The sequence below is a fragment of the Ovis canadensis genome, chromosome 7, assembly GCF_042477335.2.
Source record: "Ovis canadensis isolate MfBH-ARS-UI-01 breed Bighorn chromosome 7, ARS-UI_OviCan_v2, whole genome shotgun sequence".
In the NCBI taxonomy this organism is placed as follows: domain Eukaryota; kingdom Metazoa; phylum Chordata; class Mammalia; order Artiodactyla; family Bovidae; genus Ovis; species Ovis canadensis.
The window spans coordinates 13022522-13045840 of NC_091251.1; the positions used below are offsets into that span (position 1 = coordinate 13022522).

A 23319-nucleotide genomic window follows, 5' to 3' on the forward strand; every position below is an offset into this window, starting at 1 on the left:
GAGGGGAACAAATAAAGGATTTTAGGCAAGGAAAATTGATGTGTGGACTACCAGTTGTAAAGAGAGTGACCATTGTAGTCATTCAAATGAAAGATGGTGATGGTGATCAGGATGAACAGGATGGGATGGAATGAGAACTGTTTGGAACAACAGAATCAGTTTTGGTGACAGGTAGGGGGTAAACAAGAAGGAAATAACTTAGAACATTTCTAGACTTCTGCTGTGGGTAACCAGTAGTGAAATTTATGTAGGTAGGAAGAATCAACCTGTAAAGGGATACAAGATGATGAATTCAGTTTTGAACTTTGAGTACAAGATAAACGTATAACACAGAAATATAGCTTACACTTGAAATGAATTGCTACTTAACTGGAAAGAGAGATTTGGAAGTTACTGGTCCTAGTGATAGATAAGGCCATAAATTCAGGTTAGATGAGTTATAGAGAGTTTATTAGGTGAAAAAAACAGAGGAAAAGGAAAAGACCTGGGTAACATGGCGATTTAAGGTCAAGAACGTTGAAGGAGCAGTCATGTGGAGGTGAGGAAACTAGAAGACAAGGCTGTTACACAGGCTAATGAAAGGTGTTTCAAGAAAAGGTAGCTGTCAATGTTGAACTCTGACAAGCAGGGAAGAAATGTATCTCTGGGATTGGGTGGTATGTATGCTTTTTCAGAAAAGAAAGTGAAACCATAGCAATAGAGAATTGGATTCTGCTCTGTAGAAAAATAGCTGAAGTGTGGGCAGTAGACCTCATGGCTAAAAATTGGTAGATGTTTTCCAAAGGATATTTAAAAACTATCTTGACAGATTAGACCATTTAACAATGAGTAATTGCACTTTTAGAAAATTATACCAGGATAATAATCAGATGTCCTGTAGCCTGTAAGGATGAACAGTATCATTTTAGATCATCTAATTTGATTAACTCCAAGAGGCATGTCCTACAAGTGCTTACTGATTCGAGTGACATTGTTCATTTTAACCTTTTATCCAACTATGGCCTCAGACCAAATTTAAGTTCTCTTTTCGTGTGTTAGATTTTTTTTCTGTTAAGACAGATTTTAAATATTGAAAATTACAAAGTGTACAGTAAGCATACATCCATTAACCAGATTGGAAAGCTGTAAACATTATGTCATATTTGCCTATGATTTTTAATATGACATTATACATGAACGTGAAGTTGCTCAGTCATGTCCAACTCTTTGTGACCCCATGGACTGTAGCCTACCAGGCTCCTCTGTCCATGGAATTTTCCAGGCAAGAAAACTGGAGTGGGTTGCCATTTCCTTCTCCAGGGGATCTTCCCCACACAGGGATCAAACCCAGGTCTACTGCATTGTAGGCAGACCCTTTACCATCTGAGATCCACCCATTTTTGTTGTTCAGTTGCTCAGTTGTGTCCAACTCTTTGCAACCCCATGGACTACAGAACACCAGGCCTCCCTGTCCTTCACCACCCACTTTACCCATTTATATTACATCCTAGACTTGGAAGACATTTCGGAGTTTGATCCCTGCTTTAAGGCTGAAGGTTTGGTAATTGCTGAAGGGAAGGTTCAAGACCTTTTAGAAGTAACACCCAAAAAAGATGTCCTTTTCATTATAGGGGACTGGAATGCAAAAGTAGGAAGTCAAGAAACACCTGGAGTAACAGGCAAATTTGGCCTTGGAATATAGCATGAAGCCGAGCAAAAACTCATAGAGTTTTGGCAAGAGAATGCACTGGTCATAGCAAACACCCTCTTCCAACAACACAAGAGAAGACTCTACACATGGACATCACCAGATGGTCAACACCAAAATCAGATTGATTATATTTTTGCAGCCAAAGATGGAGAAGCTCTATACAATCAACAAAAACAAGACCAGGAGCTGACTGTGGCTCAGATCATGAACTCCTTATTACCAAATTCAGACTTAAATTGAAGAAAGTAGGGGAAACCACTGGGCTATCCAGATATGGGACCTAAATCAAATCCCTTATGATTATACAGTGGAAGTGAGAAATAGATTTAAAGGACTAGATCTGATAAATAGAGTGCCTGATGAACTATGGATGGAGGTTCATGACATTGTGCAGGAGACAGGGATCAAGACCATCCCCATGGAAAAGAAATTCAAAATGGCTGTCTGGGGAGGCCTTGCAAATAGCTGTAAAAAGAACAGGCGAAAAGCTAAGGAGAACAGGAAAGATATAAGCATCTGAATGAAGAGTTCCAAAGAATAGCAAGGAGAGATAACAAAGCCTTCTTCAGCAATCAATGCAAAGAAATAGAGGAAAACAACAGAATGGAAAAGACTCCAGTACTCTTGCCTGGCAAATCCCATCGATGGAGGAGCCTGGTAGGCTGCAGTCCATGGGGTCACTAAGGACTAAGTGACTTCACTTTCGCTTTTTACTTTCATGCATTGGAGAAGGAAATGGCAACCCACTCCAGTATTCTTGCCTGGAGAATCCCAGGGACAGCGGAGCCTGGTGGGCTTCCATCTGTGGGGTCGCACAGAGTCGAACATGACTGAAGCGACTTAGCAACAGCAGAGATCTCTTCAAGAAAATTAGAGATACCAAGGGAATATTTCATGCAAAGACGGGCTCAATAAAGGACAGAAATGGTATGGACCTAACAGAAGCAGAAGATATTAAGAAGAGGTGGCAAGAACACACATAAGAACTGTGCAAAAAAGATCTCCACAACCAAGATAATCACAATGGTGTGATCACTCACCTAGAGCCAAACATCCTGGAATGTGAAGTCAAGTGGGCTTTAGAAAAGATCGCTACGAACAAAGCTAGTGGAGGTGATGGAATTCCAGTGGAGCTATTTCAAATCCCAAAAGATGATGCTGTGAAAGTGCTGCACTCAATATGCCAGAACATTTGCAAAACTCAGCAGTGGCCACAGGACTGGAAAAGGTCAGTTTTCATTCCTATCCCAAAGAAAGGCAATGCCAAAGAATGCTCAAACTACCGCACAATTGCACTCATCTCACATGCTAGTAAAGTAATGCTGAAAATTCTCCAAGCCAGGCTTCAGCAATACGTGAACCATGAACGTCCAGATGTTCAAGCTGGTTTTAGAAAAGGCAGAGGACCCAGAGATCAAATTGCCAACATCCGCTGGATCATTGAAAAAGCAAGAGAGTTCCAGAAAAACATCTATTTCTGCTTTATTGACTATGCCAAAGCCTTTGACTGTGTGCATCACAATAAAGTAGAAAATTCTGAAAGAGATGGGAATACCAGACCGCCTGACCTGCCTCTTGAGAAAGCTGTATGCAGGTCAGGAAGCAACAGTTAGGTCTGGACATGGAACCACAGACTGGTTCCAAATGGGAAAAGGAGTACGTCAAGGCTGTATATTGTCACCCTGCTTATTTAACTTATATGCAGAGTATATCATGAGAAATGCTGGACTGAAAGAAACACAAGCTGGAATCAAGATTGCCGGGAGAAATATCAATAACCTCGGATATGCAGATGACACCACCTTATGGCAGAAAGTGAAGAGGAACTAAAAAGCCTCTTCATGAAAGTGAAAGAGGAGAGTGAAAAAGTTGGCTTAAAGCTCAACATTCAGAAAACGAAGATCGTGTCATCCGGTCCCATCACTTCATGGGAAATAGATGGGGAAACAGTGGAAACAGTGTCAGACTTTCTTTTTGCGGGCTCCAAAATCACTGCAGATGGTGGCTGCAGCCATGAAATTAAAAGACGCTTACTCCTTGGAAGAAAAGTTATGAACAACCTAGATAGCATATTCAAAAGCAGAGACATTACTTTGCCAACAAAGCTCCGTCTAGTCAAGGCTATGGTTTTTCCTGTGGTCATGTATGGATGTGAGAGTTGGACTGTGAAGAAAGCTGAGCGCCGAAGAATTGATGCTTTTGAATTGTGGTGTTGGAGAAGACTCTTGCGAGTCCCTTGGACTGCAAGGAGATCCAACCAGTCCATTCCAACCAGTCCAATCCCATTCTGGGATTTCTTTGGAGGGAATGATGCTAAAGCTGAAAACTCCAGTACTTTGGCCACCTCATGTGAAGGGTTGACTCATTGGAAAAGACTCATGCTGAGAGGGATTTGGGGCAGGAAGAGAAGGAGACGATAGAGGATGAGATGGCTCGATGGCATCACTGACTCGATGGACGTGAGTCTGAATGAACTCCAGGAGTTAGTGATGGACAGGGAGGCCTCGCGTGCTGTTATTTATGGGGTCACAAAGAGTTGGCCATGACAGAGCGACTGAACTGAACTCAAGGAAAGGTAGAAAATACCCAAGGAAAATCAGGAAAAAAAACAAAGATAGGGAGCACGAGTCATGAGATTCCCTTGGACTGCAGGGAGATCCAACCAGTCCATCCTAAAAGAAATCAGTCCTGAGTGTTCATTGGAAGGACTGATGTTGAAGCTGAAACTCCAATACTTTGGCCACCTGATGCGAACAACTGACTCATTGGAAAAGCCTCTGATGGTGGAAAAGATTGAAGGCAGGAGGAAAAGGGGACAACAGAGGATAAGATGGTTGGATGGCATCACCAACTCAATGGACATGAGTTTGAGTAAACTCCACGAGTTGGTGATGGACAGGGAGGCCTGGTGTGCTACAGTCCATGGGGTCTCAAAGAGTCAGACTAAGCGACTGAACTGAACTGAGTCATGAAAGTTGAGATTAAATAACATTTTACAGTACTAAAATTAGCTGATTGGTCCAGAAAACTAAAAATCAAGCTCATTAAAGTCTCTGGTGTTCCTTTTACAAGTTGTCTAGATTTTCAACTCTGACAAGACTGGCAACAGTATCTTTCCTGTGTTCTGAAACTTTATATTCTGGTGAGATTAGTGCTACCTAACCTGCTTCGCCAATTTCAAAAGAAAGACAAAGAGGAAAGAATATGTACACTGGGAAGAAAAAAGACTTAAAGTTACCTCTCTCTTCCAAATAATAATAGAGTTCTTATCTAGAATAACCCAGGTCAAACAGATCTTTTTGCACACTTTCCCAGAAGCAATGAGAAAGGTGGACATAGGTTGCCTATGTGTGGATATGTTCGAGAAATACTCCGGTTTTTTTTTTTTTTTCATTAACTATTTTCTCTAGCTCAAATGTCTCTCCTAACAAACTGTTCTGTTCAACCCTCTTCTGTAGAAATGACTTGTTGATGGTCTGTCGCCAATTGAATATGGAAGAGTCTGTGGCAGAGATCATGAACCAACTGGGCGCTGATGAAAATGGGAAGATTTCCTTTCAGGATTTTACACGGTGCCGTATACAGCTCATCAGAGAAATCAGGAAGGAGGAAATAGGCCTTTCTGAGAAGTCAGACAACTCCTGGAAAAAGAAGAAGCTGAGGGACAGAATTGCCTCCTGGCCCATGAGCAGTGACAACAGTCTGGGTAGGTACAACCCAGTGACAGTTCAGCAGTGCACCTTTAGCCCTGTGTTGTGACCTTCATGAGACAGGGCTGCCCAGCCTGTTGATGGCTTGTTCCCAGGCCATCTCCTGGGCCACACTTGCCCTGGGTGATAATTTGCTAATCCTCCAGTTCTGAAACTGTTTATCTCAGCTTGGGACTTGAACCCATGTGCTGAAACTCGAACCCAGCCAGAATCCTGTTTGGGACTCGAACCCACATGGCTGGGATTTGAACCCAGCCAAAACCCTCGGTACCTGGTTTCAGGACCTAATGAAGCTCAGGTTCTTGATGTCTCATCTCAGAAAGAACTCAGTGAAAGACAAAGTGATAAGTAAGAAATAGATTTATTCAGATTCAGAGTGAAGCACACTCCACAGACAGAGTGTGGGCCATTGCAGAGGGTGAGTGCAGGGGCCTTGAAATGTGGCATGGTTAGTTTCTATAGGCTGGGTAATTTCATATCCTAATGAGTGGGAGGATTATTCTGTCTGTTTTGGAGAAGGGATGGAGATTTCCAGGAATTGGGCCACTGCCCACTCCTTGGTCTTTGGACAGTGCCTTGGAACTGTCTTGGCGCCTCTGGGTGTGTCATTTCACTTGCTGATTGAGGATCAAGGTCTAGTCTTGTCTGCCATCTTGGTCCCATTTGATTTGGTTTATGTTGTGTCCTTGGGCTGTGACCTTCTTTGAAAAGTTGTCCCTTGCCCCTTGCCCTCCTGTTATGGTTCTGTCCTCTTGTTGTTGTTGTTTAGTTGCCAAGTCGTTGGCTTTTGCCTGCCAGGCTGTTCTGTCCATGGGATTTCCCACGCAGGCATACTAGAGTGGGTTGCCATTTCCTCCCCCAAGTGATCTTCCTCACCCAGGGATAGAACTCGAGTCTTCTGCATTGGCTGGTGAGTTCTTAATCACTGAGCCACTGGGGAAGCCCTGTTCTGTCCTGTGGCTTCCCAGTTCCTCGTTTACTGCTTGCTTTCTTTTAGTTCTTCCGTTTCCCACGTGTAATAATACACTCACATAACTATTGAGGAGGAAGGGCAAACTGGATGGGAAAGGTGGTAATTGCATCAGCAGGCATTGGAAAGCTTTTCAGGTCTGCATAGTGAGGTTTTTTAACTATTTCTTTTTTGATTTGTGTTTAAAAATATTTCTACAAGCTTAGTTTTCCTATTCATAAGTATTATTGTTTGGCATTTACCAAGAGCATTGCCAACAACAAAGGCATTTGCCACCTGCCTCTATGGAATTTGAACCCCATGCTGCCCTAGCTGTTGACCTTCAACAATCCCTGAGGGAGTTCAGGGTGGGGTGAGGCACTCTGTGCTCCAGGGAATCTCATGGGACAGGTCTTTAGATAGTTGAATGTTTTTAGGAACAGATTTTACGACTCAATCCTCATATCTGGAGAAGCACTAAATCCCTTGGTGGTGACATCAGATCCTCATGACTAACAAGAAATCTGTAAAATGAGTGCTTCATGGTATTGAACTCCTCCTTCACCAAAACCTTATATATTGACTTTCTCCCACTGCTGCTTTAGAGCAGTCTCTCAGAGCTATCTGAGATGCTGCCTCCCAGGCTGCAGTCCTCATTGTGCCCCAAATAAAACTTACCTCACAACTCTCAAGTTTTACATCTTTTTTTAGTTGACATAAGATAAGCAAGTAGAAAGAAAATTCTGAAAAATGTTGATAATTATTGAAGATTAGTGATGGAATCATGGGGTTTGTTGTACCTATTTTTGACAACTCAGATGTACATATTTTTAGTATATTTGCATATTTTCAGAATAAAAACTTAATAAGAAAAAAATCGCATTTTAGGGACTCCCCTGTTGGTCCAGTGGCTAAGATTCCACACTCCCAATGCAGGAGGCCTGTGTTCAATCCCTGGTCGGGGAATTAGATCCCATACACTGCAACTAAGAGTTCACATGTGGCCATTAAAGATCCTGCATGCAGCAACTAGGACTCAGCACAGCCAAAGAAGTAAATATTTTTTAAAAGGAAAGAAAGAAACAAGTGCATCTTAAAAGGATAGCCTGAACCAAGGGATATGAGAAGAATTTTTTACCTATAGTTTCAGTTCAGTCGCTCAGTTGTGTCCAACTCTTTGCGACCCCATGAATTGCAGCAAGCCAGGCCTCCCTGTCCATCACCATCTCCCGGAGTTCACTCAGACTCATGTCCATTGAGTCAGCTATGCCATCCAGCCATCTCATCCTCGGTCGTCCCCTTCTCCTCCTGCCCCCAATCCCTCCCAGCATCAGAGTCTTTTCCAATGACTCAACTCTTCGCATGAGGTGGCCAAAGTACTGGAGTTTCAGCTTTAGTATCATTCCTTCCAAAGAAATCCCAGGGCTGATCTCCTTCAGAATGGACTGGTTGGATCTCCTTGGAGTCCATGGGACTCTCAAGAGTCTTCTCCAACACCACAGTTCAAAAGCATCAGTTCTTTGGCGCTCAGCCTTCTTCACACAGTCCAACTTTCACATCCATACATGACCACAGGGAAAACCATAGCCTTGACTAGACGGACCTTAGTCGGCAAAGTAATGTCTCTGCTTTTGAGTATCCTATCTAGGTTGTTCATAACTTTTCTTCCAAGGAGTAAGCGTCTTTTAATTTCATGGCTGCAGTCACCATCTGCAGTGATTTTTGAGACCCCCAAAATAAAGTCTGACACTGTTTCCACTGTTTCTCCATCTATTTCCCATGAAGTGATGGGACCAGATGCCATGATCTTCGTTTTCTGAATGTTGAGCTTTAAGCCAACTTTTTCACTCTCCACTTTCACTTTCATCAAGAGGCTTTTTAGCTCCTCTTCACTTTCTGCCATAAGGGTGGTTTCATCTGCATATCTGAGGTTATTGATATTTCTCCTGGCAATCTTGCTCCTTTAGGGGACTTTTTTCCTTTGGAAATGTCTCCTGGATCTCCTTCTCTGTTTCTTTCTCTGTTTAGTAGACCTAGTGGCAAGAAGTGAAGCTCCATGTTAATTGTCCATCATTTGTTAAATATATACTAATTATCTTGGATGCTTCTGTACTGTCACAGGAAACACACATGCGTGCCTGTGCACACACAGAGAGAGAGAGAGAGAGAAATATGCACACTCTGAACAGTATTCCAGGCAGTGGAATGATTGGGAGCATTATTATTGAGTAATTGAAATAATAAAAATGTCCTCCTATCCTCTACAGCTTGCTGTCTTAATGGATTCCATTTTAGCTGCAAGTTAGATATCTGATAATGCATGTGCTCTCAGTGCAATATGTAGAAATATTTAATTTTTGAACTAACATTTTTTTCTGAGTGTTAAATTAATGTACGTTCATTATAGAAAATAAGGGGGAAAGGCAAACAAAAGAAAATAAAAATTATCCTTAATATCTCACCACCCAGAAATAATAACTACTGCTTACACTTCTCCCTCTCATGTAGTGTGTGGTTGTGTGATTTATTTGTTTTTACTGATTTTTTCACATGCTTTCCATATAGTTTTGTATCCTGCAGTTTTCCCTCTTCATTTTCCTCATGCTTTTAAACAGCATTAGAAAGCATGATTTATAATGTCTGCATGATGTAAAGTGGACACTCAGTAATATTTATTAAATGGAAGGATGGAGGGAATAATTTTTGCTAACCTGTGTTTTCTATTTTTCTGCCAAGAACTTGAACTTCTGTAAGTACATAAGCACACACATATGTATATATTTGAAAGGTTAAGTAAATGGTGATATGTCTCAACAATTGAATACCACTTGCTTATTAAAGTAGTATATAAATGTGTATCAAATGTGTTTATAGAGGAAATACTTGTATGGAAAAAATATATACTCACTGTTGAAAATTGTATTTTAATGTGTGGCAAGTGTTTATAAAATACCTTGAAAGGAATAGTTTTGATGGAATTGCTGCCCACATCTAATTGGTTTGACTGTCACATAAGATTGCCTCAGTCAAAGAAAGAATTGAAAAACAATTCCTTTTAACCATTTTTTGAGGTAACTGAAAGGAGATGAACCATAAAATACATCATGAACTGAGGAAACACCAACACACTATTTACCAGTTTATCCTGGTAGTTAAGGCTTCATAGGTAGATTATTTGAGTGGGAATCCTGGTTCTATCTGGAAAAGGAAATGGCAACCCACTCCAGTATTCTTACCGGGAGAATCCCATGGACAGAGGAATCTGGAGGGCTATAGTCCATTGGCATCTCAAGAGTCGGACACGACTTAGTGACTAAACCACTACCACCACCACCACCACCACCTGGTTCTATCCCTTACTGCTTACACAACTCTAAACAAGTCACTTAGTCTCTGCATGTCTCAGTTTCCTCATTAAGTGTAACATGAGAACAATCATTGTCATTTGGAGGAATAAAGAAGCCAATGTATATGGACAGCATGTGAAATGATACCTGGCCCAGCAAGATAAGCTACAAGCCCTCAATGCAAGTTACATTAATATTGTTATTATTGTTGCCATTCAATTTTATTTCCTGGAGATTGCCGGGATTATACTCATGTTGGAAAACAACTTTCTATTCAGTCTAATGTGAATCAAATATATTTTAAAATCTATAATAATCTCACATGCTAGTAAAGTAATGCTCAAAATTCTCCAAGCCAGGCTTCAGCAATACGTGAACCGTGAACTCCCTGGTGTTCAAGCTGGTTTTAGAAAAGGCGGAGGAACCAGAGATCAAATTGCCAACATCCACCGGATCATCGAAAAAGCAAGAGAGTTCCAGAAAAACATCTATTTCTGCTTGATTGACTATGCCAAAGCCTTTGACTGTGTGGATCACAATAAACTGTGGAAAATTCTGAAAGAGATGGGAATACCAGACCACCTGACCTGCCTCTTGAGAAATCTGTATGCAAGTCAGGAAGCAACAGTTAGAACTGGACATGGAACAACAGACTGGTTCCAAATAGGAAAAGGTGTACGTCAAGGCTGTATATTGTCACCCTACTTATTTAACTTATATGCAGAGTACATCATGAGAAGCTCTGGACTGGAAGAAACACAAGCTGGAATCAAGATTGCCGGGAGAAATATCAATAACCTCAGATATGCAGATGACACCACCCTTATGGCAGAAAGTGAAGAGGAGCTTAAGACCCTCTTGATGAAAGTGAAAGTGGAGAGCAAAAAAGTTGGCTTAAAGCTCAACATTCAGAAAACGAAGATCATGGCATCCAGTCCCATCACTTCATGGGAAATAGATGGAGAAACAGTGGAAACAGTGTCAGACTTTATTTTGGGGGTCTCAAAAATCACTGCAGATGGTGACTGCAGCCATGAAATTAAAAGACGCTTACTACTTGGGAGAAAAGTTATGAACAACCTAGATAGCATATTCAAAAGCAGAGACATTACTTTGCCGACTAAGGTCCGTCTAGTCAAGGCTATGGTTTTTCCTGTGGTCCTGTATGAATGTGAGAGTTGGACTGTGAAGAAGGCTGAGTGCCGAAGAATTGATGCTTTTGAATTGTGGTGTTGGAGAAGACTCTTGAGAGTCTCTTGGACTGCAAGGAGACCCAACCAGTCCATTCTGAAGGAGATCAGCCCTGGGATTTCTTTGGAAGGAATGATGCTAAAGCTGAAGCTCCAATACTTTGGCCACCTCATGCAAAGAGTTGGCTTATTGGAAAAGACTTTGCTGCTGGGAGGGATTGGGGGCAGGAAGAGAAGGGGACTACCGAGGATGAGATGGCTGGATGGCATCATGGACTCGATGGACGTGAGTCTGAGAGAACTCCGGGAGATGGTGATGGACAGAGAGGCCTGGCGTGCCTCCCGGGGTCACAAAGAGTCGGACACTACTGAGAGACTGATCTGAACTGAAACTGAATAATTAAATAAAGATATATGTGTTTAGTCTCTCTCTTTTCTATATTATCAATCCTTCCTTCTGATTCTATATAGATAAACTCTAATATCTCCCATCTCAGGGTCGGGGAGAAGCCCTTTCTTGACTGCATGTCCCTTCTAAACTGCTGCCCCACTTCTGTGCTCCTCTTCACAGCTAAAGTTTTTGAAATGTTTGTCTCTTTGAATGCTTATCAGTCCTCTCCTCTCCTTCTTCCTTCAGCCCCCTCTCCCCAGCTCTAGTCATCAGCACTCCACTGACCCTGCTCTTACTGCCTCCATGGCGACCAACCCCATGGTTCTCTGTCCTCAACTTTGGCATTGGCTCAGCTGACTACTTCATTCAGTTGCATTTTATTTTCTTGGACTTCTCTACACAACATTCTCCTGGATTTCTGCCTACCATTTTGGCTTCCTTTTCTCTCTCTCTCTCTCTGTCTTCCTTTCTTTCTTCTTTTAACTCCTCTTCTCTTGGACCACTTCCAAATTTTGAGGCGCCTTGGGGTTACATTTTCTCCCTAGGTGACCTCATGGTCTCATGATTTTAAATACTGTTTTTGTGCCAGTGACTCTCAAATATATGCCCTTTCTCTTGAGCTTCAGAATCAGGTGAAATTGACATATTCCTAGATATCTTATAGACCGCTCAAACTTAACATGGTCAAAAAGGATTTGTGATTCCCTTCCTTTCCTTACCCTTGAGTCATTTGTCTCCCACATAGCCCCAGGCAGGAAATATCACCATCCATTACTTTGCTCAAGCCAGCAAGACTCCTTGTCTCAAGTACTTCCCTAGTCTGTCCATATACTTGTCTTTCCTGCTACCACCATTTTCTAAGTCACCATCGTGTCTTGCCTTGGTTGCTGAAAGAGCCTATTGGAACTTCCTTGGTGGTCTAATGGTTACACGTCCACCTTCCAATGCAGGGGATGCAGGTTTGGTCCGTGGTCACAGAACTAAGGTCCCACATGCTGCAGGGCAGCTGAGCCTACATGCCACAACAAGAGAGAAGCCTGTGTGCTACAACTAAGACTCGATGCAGGCAAATACATTAATAATTTTTTTTAATAAATAAAGGAGCCTAAAACTGGCCTCTCTTATACCTCCCTTGTTGTTGTTGTTCAGTTGCTCAGTCATGTCCTACTCTTTGTGACTCCATGGACTGCAGCATGCCAGGCTTCCCTGTCCTTCACTATCTCCTGGAGTTTGCCCAAACTCATGTCCATTGAGTGGGTGATGCCATCCAACCATCTCATCCTCTGTTGCCCTCTTCTCGTGCCTTCAATCTTTCCCAGTGTCAGAATCTTTCCCAATGAATCAGCTCTTTATATCAGGTGGCCAGAGTGTTGGTGCTTCAGCTTCAGCCTCAGTCCTTCCAGTGAATATTCAGGATTTATTTCCTTTAGGATTGACTGGTTGAATCTCCTTGCTGTCCAAGGGACTCTCAATGGCCTTTTCCAACACCACAATTCGAAAGCATCAATTCTTCGGCATTCAGCCTTCTTTATGGTCCAACTCTCACATCCGAACATGACTACTGGGAAAAACCATAACTTTTGGCTTTATGAACCATTGTCAACACAGTGATGTCTCTGCTTTTTAATATGCTGTCTAGGGTTGCCATAGCTTTTCTTCCAAGGAGCAAGCGTCTTTTAATTTCATGGCTGCAGTCACTGTCCACAGTGATTTTGGAACCCACAAAAATAAAATCTGTCTTTGTTTCCACTTTTTCCCCATCTATTTGCCATGAAGTGATAGGATTGGGTGCCTTGATCTTTGTTTTTTGAATGTTGAGTTTCAAGCCAACTTTTGAACCCTCCTCTTTCACCCTCATCAAGAAGCTCTTTTGTTCCTCTTCACTTTCTGCCATTAGAGTTGTATAATCTGCATATCTGAGGTTGTTAATATTTGTTCCAGCAATCTTGATTCCAGCTTGTGCTTCATCCAGTCTGGCATTTCACATGATGTACCCTGCATAGAAGTTAAATAAGTAGGGTGACAATGTACAGCCTTGACGAACTCCTTTCCCAATTTTGAACCAGTCCATTGTTCCATGTCTGGTTATAACTGTTGTTTCTTAATCTGCATACACGTTTCTCAGAAGGCAAGTAAGGTGGTCTGGTATTACCATATCTTTAAGATTTTCCACAGTGTGTTGTGGTCTACACAGAAAAGGCTTTGGTGTAGTCAATGAAGCAGAAGTGGATGTTTTTCTGAAATTCCCTTGCTTTTTCTGTGATCCAGTGGTTGTTGGCACTTTGATCTCTGGTTCCTCGCCTTTTCTAAATCCAGCTTGCATTGTCTGGAAGTTCTCGGCTCACATACTGTTGAAGCCTAGCTTGAAGGATTTTGAGAATCACTTTGATAGCATATGAAATGAGTACAATTGTGTGGTAGTTTGAACATTCTTTGGCATTGTCCTTTTTTGGGATTGGAATGAAAACTGACCCTTTCCAGTCCTGTAGCCAATGCTGAGTTTTCCAAATTTGCTAGCATATTGAGTTCAGCACTTTCACAGCATCATCTTTTAGGATTTGAAATAGCTCAGCAGGAATTCCATCACCTCCACTAGCTTTGTTCATAGTAATGCTTCCTAAGGCCCACTTGACTTCACACTCCAGGATGTCTGGCTCTGGGTGAGTGACCATACCGGTGTGGCTATCCAGGTTATGAAGACCGTTTTTGTATAGTTCTTCTCTCAGAATGGTTTTTTTAACATTATAAAAATATGCTTAAGTCATTCCTATGTCTTCAGTGCTCCATGGTTTCCATAGGACTTAAAGTCCAAATTCCTTACCACATTCTAGCCTGTATCCACCACTCTAACTCAATCTTAAGTGATTACTGACTTCTTATGCAGGCTCTGCCCACACTGGCCTCCCTGCTATTCCCCTAACTTAGCAAATTTAGCCAACATCCAGCCTTTGCCCTCACTTTTTCTTCTCATCTAGAACATTCTTCTTTTTGACCTTCTCTTTGCATAGCTGGCTCTTTCCTGTTATTCAGATTTCAGCTTAAATAATCCCTCTTTAGAGAGGCCTTTCCAAGCTAGTGTGACTTCTCATATACTCTTCCACATGCCCTTATGCATCATACCACTGATTCTTATCTGACATCATTTTATGTGCTTATTTAAACACTATTTATCTGTCTCCTCCAGTGCAATAAAAGCTCCACTAGAAAACTTACAGCCTTCCTGGGGTCCTGCTAAACCCCCACTTAGATGGTAAACAATATGCCTGCAATGTGGGGCATCAATCTCTGGACAAGGAAGATGCTCAGGATAAGGGAATGTCAACCCACTTCAGTATTCTTGCCTGGAAAATTCCGTGGACAGAGGAGCCTAGCAGGCTATAGTCCGTAAGATTGCAAAGAGTTGGACATGACTAAGCAACTAACACTTAGTCAGTGCCTGGCCCATGGGACATGCTCAGTGCATATTTGTTGAGTGAATGAATGAGCAATGCACTGTGTTCATGCTGTTTCAGGGCTTCACAGAAGTGCAATGCGTATTTCCAGACACTGAGCAACTTACAATTTAATTGTGGAGTGATAAGCATATAACAAATTAAGTAGCAATGAAGTTTAAATTAGTCAGTGAAACTTTAGAGATCATTGAATGATGCAGAAGACAAGGTCCTTAAGGGGATCTAAGAAAGACTATGAGCAGGAGTTTCAACAAAGTGTTGACATTTTACCTGTGAGTATACTGTGAAGAGAAGTAGAAAAAATGTCAGTGCTGTTGTGAGAAGAACCTGAGAAAACCTTAGATTTAACAGTTGAGTGTCAAAGATTTTATTTGCAGCCCTGACATTTCACAGCACATCCACAGTAGGGAGTCGAGTTAGCAGAAAAAGAAAACCTGTCAAAACATTACATGCTTGACTTGGAAGAGGAATTTTGATAGATTCATTTTTTTCCCAAGTTTTTCTCAGAACACTAATTACAAGAGATGCTCATAAATTTTATGTGAAGAAAGAATTTCTTCAGCAAATACATTTGAAAAGTTTGGGCTAAATTAGATGAGTAGTGTTCTTCACTGTGAGACATCTCAGTCTTTAATGTGTTAATGTTCCTTGTGAATCTCCAAGAGAAGAACAAAATACACAGCATTCTTCACATTTAATCGACATTAAACTTTTATTTACAAATCTTCCTTTTGGCCTTTCTCAAATATACTTTGGGGAAAAATGATATCTGATCAACTAGAATAATAAATTTTTATATCTATGTTAAGTCATCTTAAAATAATATTTCAAACTTTTATGTCTTGAAACCACCAGTTATGTAAAATTTAATAGTTACTGCAACAAGAATAATAAAAATGGTTAAAAATTACCAGAATTTACTATGCACAAGGCAGTTTTCTAGGAATGTTTATTATATGCTAGAATGATAAATCCAGTTCACCACTGAGTTGATGTGGGACTTAGGCCACGTTCCTGATTATTCTGAGCATCACTTTTCTTATCTCTAAAGGTACAGTAGTAATACCTGCACTGTTTGGAAGAACTTAGTGAAATATCACTTGTAAAGTTCCTACACGGTGGCTATTCATGTTATCTTCTCAATAAATAACAGCATTACTTTAATTATTATTGGACTTCCCTGGTGGCTCAGACGGTAAAGCATCTGTCTACAATGCGGGAGACCTGGGTTCGATCCCTGGGTCGGGAAGATTCCCTGGAGAAGGAAATGGCAACCCAGTACTCTTGCCTGGAAAATCCCATGGACGGAGGAGCTTGGTGCAGGCTACTGTCCATGGGGTCGCAAAGAGTCGGGCACGACTGAGCAACTTCACTTTCACTTTAATTATTATTATCATCTCTAATCCATGTGGCTACATTCCAAGTTGAGAATACAATCCTCCTTATATAGAGGACACTAGTGCTCAGAGAAGTTAAGTGATTTTCTCTAAGTCACAGAGGTACTGGACCATAAAGATGGCTGAGTGCCAAAGAATTAATGCTTTTGAACTGTGGTGTTGAAGAAGACTCTTGAGAGTCCCTTGGACGGCAACGAGATCCAACCAGTCCATCCTAAAGGAAATCAACCCTGAATATTCATTGGAAGGACTGATGCTGAAGCTCCAATACTTTGGCCACCTGACTTGAAGAGTCAACTCACTGGAAAAAACCCAGATGCTGGGAAAGACTGAAGGCAGGAGAAGAGACGGCAGAGGACGAGAAGGTTGGATGGCATCACTGACTCAATGGATATGAGTTTGAGCAAGCTCTGGGAGATGGTGAAGGTCAGGGAAGCCTGGCGTGCTGTGGTTCATGGGGTGGCAAAGAGTGGGACACGACTGAGCAACTGAACAACAAGAGAGGTACTAAGGAGTTGAGAGCACTAAGACTTTACTTACTGAAAGAGATAATCCTTTGCTGCTGCTGCTGCTACTGCTACTGCTACTGCTGAGTCGCTTCAGTCGTGTCTGACTCTGTGACCCCATAGATGGCAGCCCACCAGGCTCCCCCGTCCCTGGGATTCTCCAGGCAAGAACACTGGAGTGGGTTGCCACTTCCTTCTCCAATGCATGAAAGTGAAAAGTGAAAGTGAAGTCACTCAGTCATGTCCGACTCTTAGCGACCCCATGGACTGCAGCCTACCAGGCTCCTCCATTCATGGAATTTTCCAGGCAAGAGTACTGGAGTAGGGTGCCAGTCTCCTACAACTTTTGCTTAAAAACTTGGTCTTCACAACCAAGATGCTAAGTGAAAAAAACACTGCCGTCTAGAGGCCCTGTCCAGCAATTGCAGACACATGGTCCCCAAGGTCTTGAGGAAAGATCTGTGGAAAAGGCCTGTTAGAGAAACCCATCTCTCTGGCAGCAAAGTGACAGTATACCTTGTGCCAAATAGTTACAAGGTTGTGTATATGCTGCCTAATTTCCTACTGGAAAATGAATAATCTAGATTCATTATAATTATTTGTAATTTTAATTTAAAATTTTTTTCATCTTAAAATTTAACAAATTTAAATCACATATAGAAATTCTGACTTAAAATTTTCTGTGTGATGAGGGAAGACTGGAGTTTTTTAAAACTGCCAGCATTAGGTATTTTTGTATTTTAGCAATTCAAACAGAGCCTTAATTCAAACATGCCCTTTTAAATAAACAAACAGCTTTTTACTTCAACTAAGCTGTGAACTTTAAACATGATTTCCACATATTCCTGTCAAATGTGTGGATTATGTGAAAAAGGTACTGCTTCAGGGTGATGACGACTAAAAAAAAAAAAAAACAAAAAACTTCTGAATTGCCTGAGGAGAGCTGGTATAAGCCTGCAAGCTTGCCTAATGAGGTTGTTGCAAGTCTGTGCTCTTCAGATCTTTAGGGGCACTTGTTTTTCTTCCTTTGGTCAGATCTCAGAGAGCCCAGGAACTTATTTGAATTAAATCTCAATGGATTTAAAACATTAAAAGTCAGCAGACATTAAAACCTGCTAATTAATGCAAGTAAATTTAATTTATGCTAAGATTAGAACACTGGGCCCAGTTTCCAATAACCTGTATCTTCAAAGACATTTTATTGGCCTTTCCTTGAAATATATTCCCACCTGATGTGTCAGCTTCATTACTGCTCTGATAGTGCCCCTGTGATTCCAAAGAACATAAAAAGTACTAAAGTTTCTCAGAGGAACTGATAGCAAGAATTTTCCTTAATGGGGAGTCAAAGTAAAAAGTTAGATCAAAGAATATATAGTTCAGACAAGGAGGACTCCAAACCCCACAGATCTGAGGTAGGAAATGTAAGGATATACCTTGATTCCTTGGCACATTTAAAGAGACAAGTAACCCCCTGAATTCTGGTTGAGTTTCTTTCTTTTACACACAAAATCTGTCTTAGTCTTGAAACAGCCTAATTTTTTCAGAATGAATGTTACTCTTAACATTGGGGTTAAGAGTTGGGGTTTTGTCTGTGTGCATAAATATTTTTCTAAACTCTTCAGTTCAGTTCAGTCAGTCGCTCAGTCATGTCCGACTATTTGCGACCCCATGAATCGCAGCACGCCAGGCCTCCCTGTCCATCACCAACTCCAGGAGTTCACTCAGATTCACATCCGTCGAGTCAGTGATGCCATCCAGCCATCTCATCCTCTGTCGTCCCCTCTCCTCCTGCCCCCAATCCCTCCCAGCAGCAGAGTCTTTTCCAGTGAGTCAACTCTTCGCATGAGGTGGCCAAAGTACTGGAGTTTCAGCTTTAGCATCATTCCCTCCAAACAAATCCCAGGGCTGATCTCCTTCAGAATGGACTGGTTGGATCTCCTTGCAGTCCAAGGGACTCTCAAGAGTCTTCTCCAGCACCACAGTTCAAAAGCATCAATTCTTTGGTGCTCAGCCTTCTTCACAGTCCAACTCTCACATCCATACATGACTACTGAAAAAACCATAGCCTTGATTAGACAGACCTTAGTCGGCAAAGTAATGTCTATGCTTTTGAATATGCTATCTAGGTTAATCACAACTTTTCTTAAAACATGTTAAATTAAGTGAGAAAAGAGTGCATTTTCCAATTCAGTTGAACTGACACTAGTATGTAGTGTTCTGCTGGTAAATTAAGAAAACTTGACTTCAGCCCTCTATGCATTCTGAATGAGAAATTAATAATTACCACAGAGTGACTTAACACTGCTGAGAGTGATTCATTGTTAAATATATTGCCCAGCTAGCATAAAAGCAGACTAAAGTCACAGCAGTTTTTTAGCCCAGTTGAAGGTTTCAGGAAGTTTATTTTTTTGTTGGTGGTACTGGTGGCTTTTTACATACTCTAAGCCCTATGTGGTAGGGCAAACAATATATTTGTTTAGTTTATTCTACTCCTCAAGGCCTCTAAGGTCTTTAAGTGATAGATACTGTGTTCCGTTCTTCTGTTGCACACTAAGCATACTGTCAACACTGACTGTAGATTGACTGTTTTTAGACTGTTTGGGTAGATTCAGTTCCTGATTAACTTAGTCCAGGTGTACCCATTTTCATTAATCATTGTCCTTCCTGGTCTTGAGTAGTTCCCAATTCCAACTGATTCATCTGTTCATACTTCTCAGGTTGGGACTCCCATGGTCCAGATCTGGGTCCTCTTTCACATCCTCTGAATTATGGGCAATTTTCTCCAGACAGTTCTTTTTGCCTGATTCCAGTTGATGCTACTATGACTTCCAAATACTTTAAATATGTGGTTATGGTGAAAGTGCACTGGTTCTCTTTTGTCGACCTAAGAGACTCTGAACTCTCTAGGATGTCGAGACTCCTTACCAGCCAGGGGGTTCATCCTAAGTCCATCTTGTTCCACATTACCTCTTCACATGGACACTTCACTTCAGTAGTACTAACCTTCTTATTGAACATTCTCCTCAAGCCTACTTTTTCAGTTTTGTTCCTTCTGTACTGTATTAGAGTTTTTTAGTATAAGTGGCACACCCTCAACACTAGTATTTTGAAGGAAAAGGGGAAGGGGAGACGGAGCGGGAGAGAGAAAGGAAGGAAGGGGAAAAGGGAGGAAGGAAGGGAGAGAGTGAAACTGTGACTATATAGGAGAAGTCTAGGCAGTTGAATCTGGAATGAGTAGATCCAGAGACTCAGATGTCATCAGTCTGCCTCTCTCCATGTCTCAGCCCTTTTCCCTCAGAAATGGCTTTATTCTCAGGCTCTTCGTTGGGACCTACAGAGCCTCCGCATACAGCAGCTCCAGGATTACTCCCATTCTGTTAAGTAAATACAAGAGAAAAGAGTGATTTCTTTCTCTGCAGCAGCTCCACAGAAATCCTGGGAATTGATCTCACTAGGTCCTCTTGGTTCCATGTGGCAAGAAGAATGCAGTGGTCTGATTGGCCAGGCCTGGACCATGCATTCAACCTGTAAGTTTGGAGCGGAGTTGTTTCTGTCGACATCGTATGGACTGAGAGTTGAAGAAAGCAGTGAGGAAATCAAGGTGCTGTCACCATAAGCACAATAAGTGGATGCTGGGCAGGCAAAAAGAGGAGATTCCCCCCTCATGGTCCTATATGTACCTCTTGCCTTTTCTCTTTTTTTGAATATGCACTCTTGCAATCCTCAAAAGGCTTTAATAATGCTACATAAAGCTGACGTGTATACATATATATTTAGCAACTCGGAGATTCATGCGTGTCTTCTCACACAACCAAACTGTAAAATCTTTTTAATGAATTCTGGTTTTTAAATGTGCTTCTGTTACATTGTTGTTTAATTGCTCACTCATGTCCAACACTTTTGTAATCCCATGGACTATAGCCTGGCAGGCTCCTCTGTCATGGGGATTTTCTGGGCAAGATTACTAGTGTGGGTTGCCATTTCCTTCTCCAAGGGATCTCTCCACCCAGGGATTAAACCCATGTGTACATATCTCCTGCACTGCAGGTGATTCTTTACCACTAAGCCACCAGGGAAGCCCCCTTCCATTATATCCTATGTCTGTCTATCACTGTAATTGTGAATCATCCTGTGTTATAATCGTACATTTACATGTCTGTCTCCTCTACTAGATTATGTATCCTCAGCAAATAGCACAGTGTCTCACACATGCCAGACAACAGATGAATGTTTGATCAATAAATTAATGTATCAGTCAGCAAAACTGGTACTCATAGTACCTAATCTTAGTAACTATTTGTTGATTTATTGTTATCCTTTAAAGCTTGGGTCTTTTTCTTTAAGGTATAGCTATTCCTTTGAAATAAGACACATATATTTGGACCTGAGCAATTTTTTTTAATTAGTACAAGTAATGAGTGATATATCAGTTTTATCAAGATTAATTTTTTCCTTCAAACATATTCTTATTCTGGGAATACAGTCTCAAGCTGGATATAATGAAAGTAACCAGAACATTGAGTTCATTTTAGCTAGTGGCTAGTAGATGTCTTCATTATGACACTTGCTCCTAAATTGACAAAAGAAGAAGGTTTACTGTACTTGAATGAAAAAGATGGCCACAATATTTTGCAGCTCTTTTCTCCCACTGCTTGAACATGAGGTGGCTTTGTGGTTTATTTTGACCAGCAGAATGTGGCAGGAGTGAAACTGTGCAAGTTCTGGAGCCTAGATTTCAAAATGCCTTTCAACTTCCTGCTTCACCTCTTTGGAACATCCCTGCAACCATGAAGGGAAATCTGGGCTAGACTAACAAAGGGTGAGAGACCACATGGATAGGCCCAACCAGTAACCAGTACTGAGGCCCCGGACACATGAGTCTGCACATCTGAGTTTCTCCAGCCCCAGTCAAACTACCAGATGACTGTAAGTCATGCTAATGATCCTAATCCTAATAAGACACAAAACTGCCCAGGTGAACCCAACCCAAATTATTGACCCCAGAATCAAAAGAAATAATACATTTTGAGCCACTCAAATGGCTATACCATTTGAGCCACAGTTTTGTGACAGCTTGTTATATAGTAGTAGATATGTGATATACATAAGGAATTACCCTTAAGATGTTTGTGAAAGTATTATAAATATGAGGCAAGACAAAAGACCTAAAGCCATCTATAAATTCACTGCAACCCCTATCAAAATCCCAACGGCATTTTTAACAGAAATAGAAATATCTTTAAATTCGTATGGAACCACAGAAGACCCCAAATAGCCAAAGCAATCCTGAGAAAGAAATGCAAAAGCATCATACTTTCTTATTTCAAACTATGTTATAAAGGTATAGCAATGAAAGCAGTATGGTAGTGGCATTAAAACCAGACATATAGACCAACAAGGAAAGGCAAGACTTTATTGACTATGCCAAAGCCTGTGACTGTGTGGATCACCACAAACTGTGGAAAATTCTTAAAGAGATGGGAATACCAAACCACCTGACCTGCCTCCTGAGCAATCTGTATGCAGGTCAAGAAGCAACAGTTAGAAATGGACATGGAAGAGCAGCCTGGTTCCAAATCAGGAAAGGTGTACATCAAGGCTGTATATTGTTACCCTACTTATTTAATATATATGCAGAGTACATCATGAGAAATGCTGGACTGGATGAAGCACAAGCTGGAATCAAGATTGCCAAGAGAAATAGCAATAACCTCAGATATGCAGATGATACCACCCTTATGGCAGAAAGCACAGAAGAACTAAAGGGCCTCTTGATGAAAGTGAAAGAAGAGAGTGAAAAAGTTGGCTTAAAATTCAACATTCAGGAAAGTAAGATCATGGCATCTGATCCCATCACTTCATGGCAAATAAATGGGGAAACAATGAAAACAGTGAGAGACATTATTTTGGGGGGCTCCAAAATCACTGCTCATGATGACTGCAGCCATGAAATTAAAAGACACTTGCTCCTTGACAGGAAAGCTATGACAAACCTAGACAGCATATTAAAAAGCAGAGACATTACTTTGCCAACAAAGGTCCAGCTAGTCAAAGCTATAGTTTCTCCAGTAGTCATGTATGGATGTGAGAGCTAGACTATAAAGAAAGCTGAGTGCTGAAGAATTGATGCTTTTGACCTGTGGTGTTGGAGAAGACTCTTGAGAGTCTCTTGGACTGCAAGGAGATCAAACCAGTCCATCCTAAAGGAAATCATATTCATTGGAAGGACTGATGGTGAAGCTGAAACTCCAATACTTTGGCCACCTGACGCAAAGAACTGACTCATTTGAAAAAACCCTGATGCTGGGAAAGACCGAAGGTTGGGGAGAAGGGGACCACAGAGGATGAGATGGCTGGATGGCATCACCAACTCAATGGACATGAGTTTGAACAAGCTCCGGGAATTGGTGATGGACAGGGAAGTCTGGCATGCTGCAGTCCATGGAGTCACAAAGACCTGGACACGACTGAGAGACTGAACTGAACTGACAGATCAACAGAACAGAATCAAGAGCTCAGAAATAAACCCTCACATATGTGGTCAACTAATATTTGACAAGGGAGCCAATGAGGAAATGACAGTATCTTTGATAAATGGTGTTGGGAAAACTGGATATTCATATGCAAAAGAGTGAAATTACACCCTCATTTAAATCACTCATAAAAATTAACTTGAAATACATTAGA

General features: G+C 41.4%; 1 protein-coding gene across 1 annotated transcript in view; it reads left to right on the forward strand.

The window, feature by feature from the left end:
* LOC138443983 (uncharacterized) overlaps window positions 1-23319 on the forward strand; it is a 154040-nt gene that overhangs the window by 98847 nt on the left and 31874 nt on the right. The window contains exon 3 of the mRNA XM_069597351.1: window positions 5149-5396. Within this exon, the coding sequence (XP_069453452.1) occupies window positions 5149-5396 (248 nt within the window). The remainder of the gene's footprint in view (window positions 1-5148; window positions 5397-23319) is intronic.